The sequence below is a fragment of the Acanthochromis polyacanthus genome, chromosome 8 (assembly GCF_021347895.1).
Source record: "Acanthochromis polyacanthus isolate Apoly-LR-REF ecotype Palm Island chromosome 8, KAUST_Apoly_ChrSc, whole genome shotgun sequence".
NCBI classification, from domain to species: Eukaryota; Metazoa; Chordata; class Actinopteri; family Pomacentridae; genus Acanthochromis; species Acanthochromis polyacanthus.
Genome location: NC_067120.1, coordinates 24688742 through 24704997, shown reverse-complemented (window position 1 = coordinate 24704997; position 16256 = coordinate 24688742). Strand labels below are relative to the sequence as shown.

General features: G+C 38.8%; 1 protein-coding gene across 1 annotated transcript in view; it reads right to left on the bottom strand.

Moving 5' to 3' along the window:
* glg1a (golgi glycoprotein 1a) overlaps positions 1-16256 on the bottom strand; it is a 47857-nt gene that overhangs the window by 11446 nt on the left and 20155 nt on the right. Inside the window, exons 9-20 of the mRNA XM_022212340.2 lie at positions 14820-14941; positions 13316-13417; positions 11916-12069; positions 8707-8931; positions 6732-6794; positions 6309-6422; positions 5912-6000; positions 4255-4372; positions 2616-2708; positions 1970-2107; positions 530-653; positions 254-396 (exon numbers count right to left, since the gene is read on the bottom strand). Coding sequence (XP_022068032.1) covers positions 254-396; positions 530-653; positions 1970-2107; positions 2616-2708; positions 4255-4372; positions 5912-6000; positions 6309-6422; positions 6732-6794; positions 8707-8931; positions 11916-12069; positions 13316-13417; positions 14820-14941 — 1485 coding nt within the window. The remainder of the gene's footprint in view (positions 1-253; positions 397-529; positions 654-1969; positions 2108-2615; positions 2709-4254; positions 4373-5911; positions 6001-6308; positions 6423-6731; positions 6795-8706; positions 8932-11915; positions 12070-13315; positions 13418-14819; positions 14942-16256) is intronic.

The following is a 16256-nucleotide window of genomic DNA, read 5'->3' as shown; positions in this document are numbered from 1 at the left end:
TCTTAACTGAGAATGCCCCATCAACACCTCATGGAAGCAGATGGTGATAAATACAAACAAAATTATAGTCTCATGTTTGTTAAGATAAGAAGTTGTTAAAATATTATCACTCAGTGAAGTAGCACATATATATTTATCTTGCAATTGAAGAATACTGAAACAGAGGGTCAATTTGGAAGCGAGTTGTGGCTCTGTAAGCTAACATGATCTTGGAAATGTTGCACATAGTAAAATGGCAAAGAATATGCCTGACCTGGTCAGCGTATTTGAGTTTGAGGCAGGAGATGACCTGACCCTCCAGCTCACTGTCAGCAGTCGCCTTGCTCAGGATAGACTGACAGAATTTTGGGATGTCAGCTCTGCAGGCCTTCTTCAGCACTGGGTTCAACCGGTAGTCTGCACACACATGCATATACACAGAACTTCAGCAGTTGCATTCGTGGTCAGCATTTAAAATGTATATTTTTACAACAGTGTAGAAAAATGTCTGGGTAGAAGAGATCAATCTCTGTGATGCATGAGTCTGTACCTGTGTTCTGGGTCATCTGTCTCTTGGTGATCATCTGTTTGCATTTAGGATCCATCAGCTCACTGTTCTTGTTCTGTTTCAGACACTGAAGAAAGGTCTTTCCGTCCGTTTCCGTGCAGAACCGCTAAACACATGAAACATCAATTGCAATCACAACCTAATTGCAACAAACATCGCACCCTAATACATCTATAAGATGCAAACACATTGAAAAATTGTTGCTATTAAGACATAATGCTCACAATGCTCAGTTTGGTATGTACCATGACTCCAGCTCTTGGCTGTGGATTTTTTCATGCAACATTTTTTGACATTTGTTTTGGGGAAACAAAAAATAAAGAAAAAACAAAACTGTTTTTTTTTTCCCTGATGCATGCTCGATAATATTGGTTTAGTTTGATCACCTACTCTTTGCCTAGCATATGAAATCCACAAAATTAAACTGCAAAAGGTGCATTCTGACAGATTTCAAGAAGCTCTTCTTGATCAAAGATGCTGATTTTAGAAGCCTAGTATGATTAAAAAATGTACATTTACAGATATATATTGGGGATTATGTGATGCTCACTTTATTGGGCTAATTACTTTGCCAAGGAATGCGGCAGAGTTATATGACGATTGGCATTGGTTTGTTCGTCTGTTTGCAACATTATTCAAAAACAGATTTAGATTACATTTACAGGAAAGGTCAGAAATGACACGAAACCCAAGTGATAAGATTTTGGCAGTAATGCAGCTAATGGTCTGGATCCACAAATTTGTTACAGATTTTTGCATCGTTGCGAGATAGCGGCACGACGTCGCTGTCACTATGACGACAAGTGAACACTATGTCAGCTGCCTGCTGACGATCACATGATTGCCGCTGCGGACTTATCCGTCAGAAATGATACAAGGAACCATTCATTAAATTGTGGGGGTGTTTGAGCCCCATCAATTCTTGCTGCCCGCTACATATGTAGGCCACACAATTCGGTATCTATACATAACTTACACATGCATAACGTGCCTGTTTTTAGGCAAGGTCATTTTGTTTGTGGGTACATCTATATCAAATGGTCACTTTCTATGTTACTGTGATTTCTGATCATCAATAACTAATAAAGAAATGCTGCATTTCTTTTCTTCTTTTTTTTTGGCCATTTTTGGCTTTATTTGACAGGTTAGTAAAGAGGCAGCCAGGGAAATAAGGAGAAGAATAGGGGGGAAGACCTGCATCCAAGGGCTGTGAGCTGGAATCAAACCCAGGCTGCTGCATAGGGGATATAGCCCCTGTTCATGGGTTGCACACTCAAATTATTCAGCTATCTAGGTGCCAATGCTGCATTTCTAAAAAAAATTTAAAAAAATGATACATTTCTAATAATACCATATGGAGAACTGCCTTGGCGGAGCACTGCACTCTGAGTGCTTTTCTGATTTGATAATTTGATGACCTACCCTGATCATGTTCTTGCAGACTCTCATCAGCTGGTAGTCCAGCTCAGAATCAACCATCTCCACCTCCTGCAGCTTAAAAATCCTCTGGTGGCAACGCTGGGTCAGCTGACGCTTGTTTTCTTTGAGACATTCAATAACCTGCAAAGAGACAGAAAGACATACAAACACATTTGTTGGTTACTGGAACTCTTGAAATTTACACAATGTGGACCATATTGCTCAAACTGCAGCATTAACAAAGCAAAGACAGAAGTAGCTACAATTGGCCATAAGGTTTATATGCTACTGTCGTTTCAATTTTAAATTTAAAGTTCCCACACACAGTTAAGAAAACTAACCACCACATTGTGTATTAACAACATTTCAATCATCAAAAGAAACCAGTCTTATGCATGGTTTCAAGTTTCTACGAAGGACAGAAATTGAAAAGTATTCTACACTAACTGACTACAAAATGTGGACTCAAAATATGTTCAAATTGAAGGTGGCACAGGGTTCCTGCCTATATGTAAACCTTATGCTAACTTTTTCAGACATACTCATCATGTTCTCTGTGTTGAGGTAAACTTACTATTTAGTATTAATTCCTAAAAGTGTCTTCCCTATAATGAATGAATGAAGTCTGTTAGTGTGTGCAGCTGCTGACCTGTGCATTGCCGAAGGCCACATTCTGACATAGCCTGTTGATGTCCTGCTTGCAGGAGTCGTACAGCTCTGGTTCTAGACGGATGTCCTCTGACTGCAGAAATTCAGAGTGGATTTACAGACAATAGACACAAACACCACACACAAAATCTTTAATCCGTGCAGGCAATAGGAAGGATCTCAGTATGCATATTCAATACATCTCAATATCTCTGGAGACAAAAACATCAGTGCAAGAACCTCAGAACATAAAAGCAGGAACTTTCAACAAGAGCCACAATTAATGCTGGTCCACTGAGGCTTTACAACTGTTCGAATAGGAGTTCAGTCAGACAGATTTAAGAGAAGACGGATAATAAACTTCAACTCGAATTAATCCATCAAGGAATGTGGCAGAGTTATGTGACGATCAGCGTTGGTTTGTCTGTTTGTCTGTTGGCAACATTACTCAAAAACGGACTAACGGACTTGGCTGAAATTTTCAGTTAGATTTTGGCAGTGATGCAGCTTATAGTCAGGATCCATGGATTTGTTCGAGATTTCCGTTTCATTGTGAGATGGCAACACAGTGTCACTGTAACTATGACTACACGTGAACACTACGTCAGCTAGCTGCTGACGATCACGATTGTGATCCTACTGCAAATCCACCACTGCGAACTTATCAGTCGGAAATGATACAAGGAAAAATTGATTAGACTGTGAGGATGTTTCTGAGTCCCATCAATTCCCGCCGCCCACTACATATTTAGGTTACAATTCAGTATCCATACATAATGTACACATGCATAACACACGCCTGTGCTCAGTGCAAGGTCATTTTGCTTGTGGATACATCTATATTAAATGGCCACATTCTATATTGCCATTGTATGTGGCTCAGGTGGTAGAGCGGGTCGTCCAATGATTGAAGGGTCGGCGGATCGATTCCCGCTCTGACCTAGTCATGTGCTGTTGTGTCCTTTACCCGCCTTGCCTCCAGCGCTGCTCTCACACTGGTGTATGAATGCGTGTGAATGTTGGTGGTGGTCGGAGGAGCCATAGGCGTGGATTGGCAGCCACGCTTCCGTCAGTCTGCCCCAGGGCAGCTGTGACTACAAATGTAGCTTACCACCACCAGAGTGAGAATGTGTGAGTGAATGAATAATGGGTCCATTGTGAAGCACTTTGAGTGCCCATATAAATATATATATATAAAGCTAATCCATTATTATTATTATGATGATTTCTGATCATGAATGACTAATAATCAAAAGCTGCATTTCTCAGCAAAAAAACCCCAAAAGCTCCATTTCTGACAATGCCATATGGATTATTATAAATATACCCACGTGTTGTGTCTGTTGAAATAACACATTAATGCGTGCCTATTTCAACATCAAACTGTTTCACTTATTTGCTTTCATGAATTCAATAGTGTTTCAATGTTAATTTTCTTTCAGGGCATTTAACATCTTTGGCATTATACCATAGGAACACGGTCAAATTTAGCAACACCTGCTGTCAGACATTCAGACTATCCCATTTATTGTGGTCAGGTATCCTTCTGTTTAGTCTCTGAGCAACAGTTCACTGGAAACTAAACATTAGATTATACACTGGACAACTGAGTCACTCTGACAGAATGTTAGCGGACATACCATCTCTACTTCCTCCACCCGCAGCTGCTTACGACATTTGAGGGACACTCTCTGTTCCTTGCCATCCTGCAGGGTGTCGTTCCTCACCGTGGTGCTGAGGCAAATCACAACATCCACCCTGACAACAAAATACAAGACCACTCAACCAATCAGATTTTGGTATACAACAGCTACTATCAAAAAAAAAACCTTGTAAAGAGTGATGAGTTAGTATTTTAGATGTGGGTAAAACTGTAGTCTTCACTTTGCTGATGAACAGACAGACTAGAATATAATCTCCAAGTCACACTGCTACATATAATTCTGTTTACCTTCTTACTTATGTTCATTGCAAAATCGCACCAAAAAGTTTTTGACAAAACTGTTGTTTTCTAGTTTGAAGAAACTTTACCAAAAACGTCTAAATACAAATCTGACTGAGAGTTACAACTGATCCACACACTGTGAGCATAGACAGCCAAACTCAAACTCTTTTGTAAAGAACTGAATTTCTGAACCTGAAATTCTGAATTCAAAATAAGGAAACTTCACTCAAAAATCCCTTTGACATTTACAGCCATGGCCATAAGTTTGGACACAAGTACCATGACGCTTGTGAATCTTAGAAAATACCACAAAATTGTCACTTACAATACAGTACACAACTCCTGAGAACTATATTAAGTTTCATATTTAAAAAAAAACATCAAAAGAGTTTGGTGTCATTTTGTTATTCTTACCAAATTCGGTTGTGAAAGTACTGCATTTTTTTTGTTATTTTCTTCTAATATGTTTTGGGAACAAAGTTGTTCCAATTGTTGGAATTTATTGATAATATTATATCCCTTGTTGATTTGTTGACTAATTAAACTGGTGCTGTCAAAAAATATTAGTTATGTTCTGTAATAGACATCAAAACAGACATAGTAAGTCATGCTGTGTCCAAACTTATGGCCATGGCTGTACAACTACACCAATAAATAAAACAGGGCATTCTAACAAAATGTTATTTTTAAGTACAGGCGTTTCAACAAACACCATATCCTGTAAGCAGCAATCAGATGAGTTTGTAATCCTAATAGGCAAGAGAGGAGAGAATGCTGTGAAAGAGACATTACACCTGGAAATATGAAAAACAGCTGTAATGCTGTTTCATAGAGCATAGATTTGTCATAGAGACTTTGTCGTGCCAAAACATCAGTTTCTACAACATTGAAATTAAAAAAGGCTAAAATAATAGCAACTCAAAAAAAGAATTCAAAAACAACTGCCAGTTCAACTCTGGTAATACTTCTGAGAGTGTTTTTCAAGACTCCAGAATATTCTCTTCAACCTTAAACATAACCTCTACCACAGGTTCCTCTACCTCAGTATTTGCTGGGCTGCTGAATGGAAAAAGGCTGTTGGCAGTGAACATTATAATTCAGCCACCAGCTGGAGAAACCTCAGCAGGAGTTACAGGAACTGACCAAACACCATTTACAAAAACACTTAAAAAAACTGAGCACTGAACCAGTTTCACAGTTTAAGAACAATAATTGAACTTTTCTAATTTGTATGACATAGTTTCATATCCAATAAAATGGTGATTTTTTTTTCAGATTTTCACTACTTGTTAAATGTGTGAAGGTGCATATTGTTGTAATGTCTCAAACATTTTTGTGTTGGTGTGACTTACTTCTTCTTGATGTTGGGACACAGTTTGAGGACATCTTCCTTGCAGGCGGTCTTAAACTTGTAGGAGAATCGGAAATCTTTGATCTGAATCTGTAGATAGAAAGACAGGCAAAACTGCTTCTTATTTATCAATGTAGCAGATAATTACTGTAGGCACGAATATTTCTATTAATATAAATACATTTTCATTATCTAAAATATTGATAATTTTTGAAATTCCAGAAACAGTAAAAAAATTGGAAAATATTTATCCATTTATATCATAACTGACTGCATTATAATGCATTCATGAAAAAAATTTGATTTGCTACTTCAGAAAAGGATTAGTCATTTTTTTATTTACCCAAGTAGCATCTAAAACTTTCTTATTGACAACTCATTTTCACTCATCTGCTTACCAGCTGGAAGTGTGTTACTCCCACTGCACACTTCTCATTCATCTCCTTCTGGTGTTTGTTCTGAACCAAACACTCCATCAGATCACCAGTGTCGATCTGATTATCAGCTACCTCCTGACCGACAAATGGAGAAAAAGACAGAAACACAAAAAAGAGGGTAGTATTGTAAAAGGTATTCAAACACTTTCAGAAGCTTTTCAAACTTCATAAGTTCACAAGTTATGCTCTCTTAGGTGTAGTTTTGAGTTTTACATTCAGACTTCGCATGTCTGAATATAAAACTGTAAGAAAGATTCACGTATAAATCATCAAAGTGTGCATTGCCACCAAGCCGTCATTTCAATTGGCTTGATGAAGGTAGCAATGTTACATATTCCTCTTTTGAAAAGGGCTTATAACACAGTGACTCTATTGTGTACTTACATGGCAGTATGTCTGAATGATTGGTTCACATGCTCGTATCAGCAGCGCCTCGATCTGAATATCCTAAAAACAGAAAAGAGTGTTGCCATTTGCACAAAACAGTCAATAATAAAAAGTAGCCCATTCAGTTCTACTAAACCTGCTCATATCGCACCAGCACAGCTCCCAGTGACACAGAGGCTATATTCAGATATTAGAGCAGTATTTCCTGACCTGGTGTCAGAAGACCCCTGGGGGACTCAATAAAAAATTGAGGTTTTTGAGACGATTAAACCAGTAGAAGAAGAAATAACACAGCTCTGCTATGTAAAATAAAATGCTCTTTTCTGAATTGTCTAATTTATGATTTTAAACATTTTAGGCCTCTGAAAATCCTTCAAATAAAGCAAACTGACTAATATTTGTTACACTATATCCTATGGCTATAATCTATGACAACTGAGGCTAACATCTATAGGTGGAATGGACTAAGCAATAAATCCAACCCATTCAGTTTACTTATGTTCATGGGATAGATACACTACCATTCAAAAGTTTGGAGTCACCAAGATAATTTCATGTTTTCCATGAAAACTTACGCTTTTATCCATGTGCTGACATAACTGCACAAGGGTTTTTCGAACCATCAAGTAGTTTCCACACAATTAGCTAACACATGTACCACTCGAACACAGGATCAGGCAACTATTTGGATCTCAATATTAATATTCGTAGACCACCATCACGACCGAATATTCGGATATTTAGCTTCAGCCCTAGTATCCCAATGTAGATATTCCATTAAAAATCATCCGTTTCCAGCTAGAAAAGTCATTTCTCAAATGAACAATGTCTAGACTGTATTCCTGATTCTTTTTTTGCCATCTTCATTGAAAAAAAACTGCTTTCCTTTCTAAAATAAAGGCATTTCTAAGTGACCTTAAACTTTTGAATGGTAGTGTACATTCGGTTCATTCGAAAGAGACTTTCATAAGGCGTGCACAGAAAAAGTCCTGTGCAATTCCTTAGTTTGAATGGATTAAGTTTTTAGTGCAGCTGTCAAGTATGCAAGATGTAATAATAAGTTATTCCCTACAACCTAAAATAAACAATCAAACTTTATGAACCAACACAATGAGGAATAAGCAAAGAATTAACCAAAATACTGTGCTTAACATTGATGGATTCAGTCTATCATGTCATTTCTATATGAACATAAACATAACTACTAAACAACTACAAACTAGCAGTACTTATTAGAAAACCTTTTCTTATAATTAAGGCTATACAAAAAAGTGTTTATTACTCCGCCAAGGAACACGACAGCTTTATGTGACAATCGGCTTACGTTTGTCCTTCTGTTTGTATCATTACTCAAAAACAGACCTGGCTGAAATTTTCAGGTAAGGACAGATTTTGGCAGTGATGCGGCTATATAGTCTGGATCCATGGATTTGTAAAAGATTTCTGTATCACTGTGAGATCGCGTCACAGCGTCACGGTAGCTATGACTACAAGTGAACTCTACGTCAGCTGCCTGCTGACGCTCACATGATTGTGATCCTACTACAAATCGACTGCTGCGGATTTATCCACTGGAAATTATACGACTGAGCAGCCTTGGCGGAGTACTGTGCTCTCGGAATGTAAAAAATTCCCAAAAATAAAACTTTTTACCCAACAGTGTGATATGAACCACATAAATCTTTCCAACATTGATCACATTTAATTTCATATTGGTCACAAACCAAAGCAAAAAGGTTAGAAGTCACAGATTTAGAGGATGAGTATGGAGTCTTACTTAAGACCATTTAGGTATTATGCTGGCAATCTAGTGAAGCAGAAAGACATTTTTTGATTTCCCTTTGACATAGTGCATTCTATTAGTAAGCAGAAAACATGAAGTCAGAGAAGTTTATTGTATTACAGTGGAGTTATAAAAAAAAAGATAAATAGTCCTTAAATTCTACAGTAATTTACTGAGGTAGTGACTAACCTCTGACTCCAGCTCTGTCAGGTTTCCCACGACATCTCTGCAGTCAGGCACAAGATCCTCCAGATGGTCCTGCAGACACTCAAGCTCCTGACCAGCCTCTGTTTTTTCACTGCACCACTTTCCCAGGTCAGTCATACAGCGTCTCTGCAATTCAGGGTCCAGCTTCACATCCAGTGCCCTCTGATGCAGGATCCTGTGCACCTCTACTTTACAGTCCCGGGACAGCTGTATGAGGATAATCACAACATCAATTTTTGCAAAAAGCAAGAGAAATAAATTGCCAAAATTCTGCCGTAAAGTGATACACCACCCGAGATTTTGCCTTTACAAATAATCCTCAATAGAGACTGTTAAAAACTTTTAGATATGTAAGTCAGTCTACAGAGACAAAGTATTTCATTATGAAATTCAGAGGCAACAGAAACAAAATATGTACACGAAGATAGGGAAAAAGTAGTTGATTTCTTTCATTATGTTTCCAGTATATCATCAAAGGCTTGAAGAGAGAATTAGAACGCAGTATGATCAAAACATGTACTAGAAACCTTATGACGTTGGTACTACCTCACAGGACTTGTAGGTAAGCTACTGCAGCTGCTGAACTAATGGTTAACATGAGTTGGGAACATGCTAGTACGATTCAATTGAGTCTCTTCATTTTATGTGTTTTGTGCCATGTCCTCTTACATTTTGTTCTCAGGATTGTACATCATTCCAGTCAGTACAGAGCCCTGAAGTTAATGAGCTTGGGTAGGTCAGCTCTCAACAGAAGAGTAAGGTCATGTCGCTTATCAAAACGATGTGTTTGTTCAAGCAACTCTTCAGAACAGAGTGTAACTCCATTGTGAAGCAGTTTCTTCCAGAAAAAAGGACAATAAATAAAACGAGATGGTGACACACAGTTTGCTCCTATCAGTCATCTGCAGTTAACCTGATGTTGCTGTTACATGTCACCATTTAAAGAAAAAAAATGAAAATGAAAGTTAAGACAGAAGAGCATGTGACCATATTTTAAATACGACACCAAAAAAAGGATTGAGTCGATGAGTGGTTTGTAAAATTTCTACAATTCTGATACTTTTACTTCAATAAACATGGTGACAAGCAGAATTCACTTCAACCAATTAGATCTTGAGCCAACCAGTGTAGCTTTACTTTGAAAGGGAGAAAACATTTTTACAAAAACTGAATTTTGTTCCAAAGAAATCCTACAAGCCTTTAAAAGATATACTGAAACTATGTGTTTTGGGAGGAGTATCACTTTAAGCACAGATAACACACATTACCCTGCTGCTTTTAATCAAATTTTCAATTTGTGGTAGTTTATTAATCAGCGTAACCTTGTTTGTTGTTATTGGAGCTTTGTATTGATTCCCCACATCAGTTTAACAGCTCATTTCAGCAATTAAAAACCAGTTCCCACATGCAATGAGACTAGATAAGATTTACCCATGACAATCACTTCTCCTACAAACCACATCATGACAGGCATGTCCCGTTTCCATTGATTATCATCATCAGCTCAGCAGACAGACATACTCACAGTCAAACCAAGCTTTCCTGCTTCATCCGCCCCACTGGGGAGCTACAAGAATATCCTCCAATCAGTGATAATGTTCACAGACTTCCTTAAACCACAGTTTTCATTTTCTTCTGAATGTCAACAAGCTGCTGTGATAATTTTACACACTGTATATACTGTTAGTTTAGACATTTAGCTGCTGCTAAAGGTAAAATCATGGGGATGCATAAGGACAAAAGATCTCCTATTAAGATAAACATTTTCAAGCAAGGAGCCAAAACAACCACTTCACTTGATTTCTACCTCCGCCAGGAGGTTATGTAATCACCGGAGTTTGTTTGTCTGTTTGTCTGTTAACAGCATAACTCAAAAAGTCATTGACGGATTTTCACCAAATTTGTACAGGATGTCCGGAAGAGCAAAAGTAACAATCGATTAGATTTTGGAGGTGATCCGGATCACCGTCTGGATCCAGGATTTTTTTGAAGGACTCTGTACAATTGAGAGATGGCCGCCAGGAGATGCGCAGCGCTCATCTGTCCGCCGCTGCCACCATACAGCCACTGTGCGCCGCGTCGCAGACATACAAACGCACGCACGCACTGAGAGATAGTGTGCCACTAAATTCGTCACTCCGCGCAAGATGCGGTTTGCTCTCAACGGTGCGTGTAGTTGTAGTTAAATGGAGATCGGGGAGGCAAGAGGAGCATCTAAGTGCGTGGAGGTGAAAATGGCAAAAGAAGTGGCGTCTCACAAGCGACAATATTGCCGCACGACAGCGCTGAACATAATCTCGTCTTTATGTTCTGTGGCGTCCGTAGCGTTCTGCATTCTCCTGAGCATTAATGCGGCTGATATCAAGCACCGAGTTGTGGATTTGGAGAGTGGCCAAGCCCCCGGCTACTCCATGGATGATTTTAATTCACTGGTTCAACAAAGAGTGGATGAGCTGCTCTCTCAGCGCACCTATGAGAGATGGGCCATCTCTCAATTGTACAGAGTTCTTCAAAAAAAATCCTGGATCCAGACAGTGATCCGGATCACCGCCAAAATCTAATCGATTGTTACTTTTGCTCTTCCGGACATTCTGTAAACATGTGGTGAAAATCCGTCCATGACTTTATGAGTTATGCTGTTAACAGACAAACAGACAGACAGACAGACAAACAAACTCTGATGATGATTGCTCATCTGTACAATTGAGAGATGGCCTGGCGGAGGTCTGCGCTCTCCGAGTGCTTTTCTAGTTAACCATTTGATCTTGCTATGGATGAATGTTCAGGTGTTTTGTGCTAAATCATCTGGTATATATTCAGCAACCTACATATTTGTCACCACACCAGTGTGACAGAGGTCAAGGGCCCTTTTTTGTGGTTCCCACAGTGTAACGAGAGAAAAAAAATGCTAACTCGGGATAATCATTAAACAACATTGACAGAAGATTCTATATTTAAACTATATTGGCCAGAAGATAGCTCAGAATGAATGATCATCTGTGGATTATCTTATGTGACTCTGAAATGCATTTGAGATGGTGGGCTAAACCTGCATATCTCACAAAATCTAGGGGATGAAAACTTACAAAATGTAACCCTGAAGACACATCATGATTATCTACGGCCTCAATATATGCATCGTTTGAAATGTCAGATCAGATAAAAATCAAGAGATGGCAAGAGAGGCTCACCCTCCGTCCTTGCTCCACAGAGCGATAGGCGTGGCGGTACAGGCAGGAGAAAATGGCACCAGGTGGCATCATCTCACTGGTCTCGTTCCAGCCGTGAGTGTGGCAGAGTCGGGACGCATCACCCTGACATTTCCTATACAGGATTGGATCCAACCTGAGCAACAACACAGAAAGGAATGCACAGATAAACAACTGGATTGTCAGTTGTCAGAACACAGTCATAATGTCTGATCGATAACTCAAACATGATGCAGCAATATAGCAACAAACACACCACACATACATCTGCCACATCGGCTGGTCTATGTTTTCATTTCTGAACTTAACTATATAAACAAACACACATACAATAAATGCATGTATTCTAAACACAGTGTTAATGTACTAGTGCATCTCAAAAAAGTAAAGTGAAAATTTATTCTACTCTGTTTTCATTACACGTAAAGGGAAACATATCAAAACTTTTCTTGTTTGAATTTTGATGTTTGTGGCTTATAGCTCATGAAACTCAAAACTGAAGCACTTTAAAATATTTAATTTCCAGTTTGAGTCAAGTATGATTCAATTAGTCCAAATACTGTGCATCTCTTGGTCTAGTTCAGAACACACAACCACAGTCACGGGGAAGACTACTGAACTGAAAGTTGTCCAGATGACAATCATGACACCCTCTACAAGTAAGGAAGGCCACAGAGGTGAAAGGTGAAGAGTGAAAACGTCATCTGCTGGTGTAGGTCCACTGTGATTTATCAAGTCCAAAGTCAACACAGCATCCACCAGGAGATTTTAGAGAACTTCAAGCCTCTATTTGCTGACAAGCTTTATAGAGATGATGATTTCCTTTTCCAGCAGGATTTAGCATCTGGCCACAGACCCAAAACTACTACCAAGTAGTTTGCTGACCATGATGTTACTGTGCTTGACTGGCCAGCCAACTCACCTGACCCCACAGAAACCCACAGAACCCCATATGGCGTTTTGTCCAGAGGATGAGAAACATCTGGCCTAAAAATACAGACAAGCTGAAGACCACCATCACAGCAACCTGGGCTTCAGTAAGACCTTAGCAGTGCTACAGGCTGATCGCCTCCATGCCATGCTGCATTGATGCAGAGATTCTTGGTAAAGGAACCCCAACCGAGTGTTTATTCAAGTAGGAAATGAACAAACTGATCCATGTTTTCATTTCTCTAAATTCTGTTAGATAATAACAGAATTCCCAAAGTAGGCCAACTTTAAAAAGCATTAAACAGAATAAAAAGCAAAAATATCATTAAGAAATTAACACAATAAGTTTTAGTTCATTAAAAAAAGTAATATTAACTTAGTCACTGTGACCCAAAGTTTCTTGTCATCTCTATAGTTAAATCAGCCTGGGAATAAATGATGGGAGGACCTACTTCCAGTCTCTGGCGATGAAGTATTGCAGCTCCAACAGTCTTTGTTCACAGTCTTCCACCATCTTCTCAGTGTACAGATGTTCCATCAGACATGACAGGATCCTACGGGATCAGCAACACAAATATATTCACATCTAATCCAGAAAGCAGATCAAGTATAAAATGCTGGGTTGTTTTGGTAATTACCCATCTTTAATGAAACGTGCAGAACATTTTATTTTCACAGATGTTTAAATTCTCTCAGTAGAGTTGAATTACATTGCATTATTTTTTTGACGGAGATTTACAAGATTTACAATCTGGGTGTTTACAGCAAGCTAAATCATAGAAGTCAGGGTATTTATTCTTCATCCCTCTTACTGAAAGTTTAGACAGTTTTCAGAGCAATCTCACAAAAATCACACCAGTAAAACCTTAAATGACAGAAAATGAAAAACTAGAACAAACTAAACTACATACACAGTCATGAGCAAAAGTTGACATAAACTTGTAAAGACCATGTATCTCATGGCAGTCTTGAGTTTCCTGTGATTCTTATAACTCTTAACTTCCTATGATGAAATCACTGAACCCCGTTGTCACCAAAACAATCATGCATTTTGGTTCTTTCATAGATTTATTTTAGGCCTTCTGGAAATATGAAAAAATCTACAGGGTCACAAATATGAATGCATCACCAGCATTTAGCTGAATGTCCCCTGGCCTTTTTCATCTCAACTAAGCACCTTAGTACTTGGTAGCTGTCTGAAAGCTTCTGGCAAACTTCTGGTTGTATCTTTGACCTCTCATCTTAACAGAATTGGTGCAGTTCAACTAAATTTGTTGGCTTTCTGACAGTCTATGGGTTCTTGATGGGTTTAAAACCAGGATTTTGAAAAACAAGTCTGGAACCCTAATTCCAGACTGATTTAGTCATTTCTTTACTCCCGATGATGCATGTTTTGGGTCATTGTCTTGTTGGAACAAACAACTATGTCCAACACCCAACATTCTAGCTGATGATTTTAGGCTAGAGTTAGTGTCGCACTAACTGGTGCAGGTATGTGTTAGCCATAATGGTAGAAAGTAGTACTTTTATTTCTTATGTGGCCCTGTCACTCTTCCTCTGTCCGGTGCATAAAACAAACTATTTAGCATGTCTTCCAAAGATAAAGAGGTCTGTGCCTGATTATTTCAAAAATAGTGTCTCGCTTGTGCCAAAGTGGATGGTGCAACCAATTTTTTTAGCTGGTTGCACCATTGCTCCAGCGAAAAAATTTAGTTTGGAGCCTTGGTCTCTAAAGTAATTTGCTGTTTAAAAAAAAATCCTCAATTTATTTTACATTCCAATTATCACATTACAGTATGTAAAGCAAATATTTTTTCTTTAACAAAAACAAACAAAGCAAAACAAATTACCAATAAAAGTGCCAGATTGATAAGCAGTATCAGTAAGAATATTAGTACTGTTAACATCTTAATGATACCCATCCCTACAAGTGACAGTCAGTAGAGCAGGACTCACATAGGGTCTCCGTTGCGGATGTGTTTGCATGCTGTCTGAATGACAGACTCGCAGGCCTCGTTAAGCGCCCGATCGATGCGATAGTCAGCTCCTGGGTCTGCTTCCTGGATCAGTGTCTGGAGCTGAGGACAAAAAACAATCACATCTACAAAAGAATCTAACACAAACAGACAGTCCACACTAGAGCCTATCCTCTAGTGCTACAGTGAATTTTGTCTAAAGTAGGAAAGCATCATCCATGGCCGATAGTCGCATAAAGTTGAAGGTGCTATTGGGATCGAGAATCGGTTCTAAATTTCTGGGAACATTTGAAATAATGATTACTCTTGAAAACAGCTTTTCAAAAGGTACAGACTGAATCTGCCACATGAACAAAGGCTTGTTTATCTAAAGACTCAGATATGGCAAAGTAAACAGCCTAAAGTGTTTCAGCTTTTCAAAATAAAAGCAGAAGCAATGCAGCAAAAGTGTAATTGCTTCTGCTTTTCAAAATAAAAGCAGAAGCAATGCAGTAAAAGTGTAATTCCACCAAAATGATTATACGCTATGCAGAACAAAGCATTTCTTTTGGATGTCCCCAGCCATAGTGTCTGACTACATCAAGTGTGGGTGGGCTAGTTACCCTTCCCACAGGTCCAGTGGAGGGCTGACCCAACTCAACTAAGAGCATGGAAAGAAAGAAAGAGCCCAGCAGTCCTCCAAGAAATGGGATAAAAGAAGGACCAATCAGGATGGATATTACGGAAATGACTGGAGTGGTACTTGGCGACAGAGAAGATTTTCTGGTCGTGTCCTTGTGGATGCACAAAGGAAACAACACTCAGAGGTTTGAGACAATACCATGGGATCAAAAAGTGTCTACAGGCTGAAAGACCTCTGTGCAGTGTAGCTCGATCTGGAGAACGCATACTGATCGGTTCCACACAAAAGATTTGTCTCGGACTTCTTTGACCTGCCTGCCTGTGTCAAGAACATCAAAGAGAGCTTCTATGCAGTGTGAAAATATGCCACTCACTAAGGGAATACACAACTGCAACAGGGGAATAGCACTGGGTTGCTCCATCTCACTAATCCTCTTCACTGCCTCCGAGATCATTCTGAACAGCGCAAGGACAATGATCAGAGATGTGTGTAATATTGCAGGTCAACTATTGCAATCCCTTTGCTGCTTCATGGATGACATAACCTTACTGCAGACAGTCGTATGTACAGTCAGGCTGATTAAGAGAAATAACAGCAACAGTGGGAAAACTGACTGCCAATGCTAACAACTATAGTAGTGGAAAAAAGTTTTCGGACACCCTTAAAATTTTAGACAATCTCAAATATTACCATGAAATATTTGTGGAACTGTATTTTTAATATATAATATTAAAAATATTTGTGTGTTTTAAAAGTTGTGGCTACATTAGACATAATTATGATTAAAGATACATC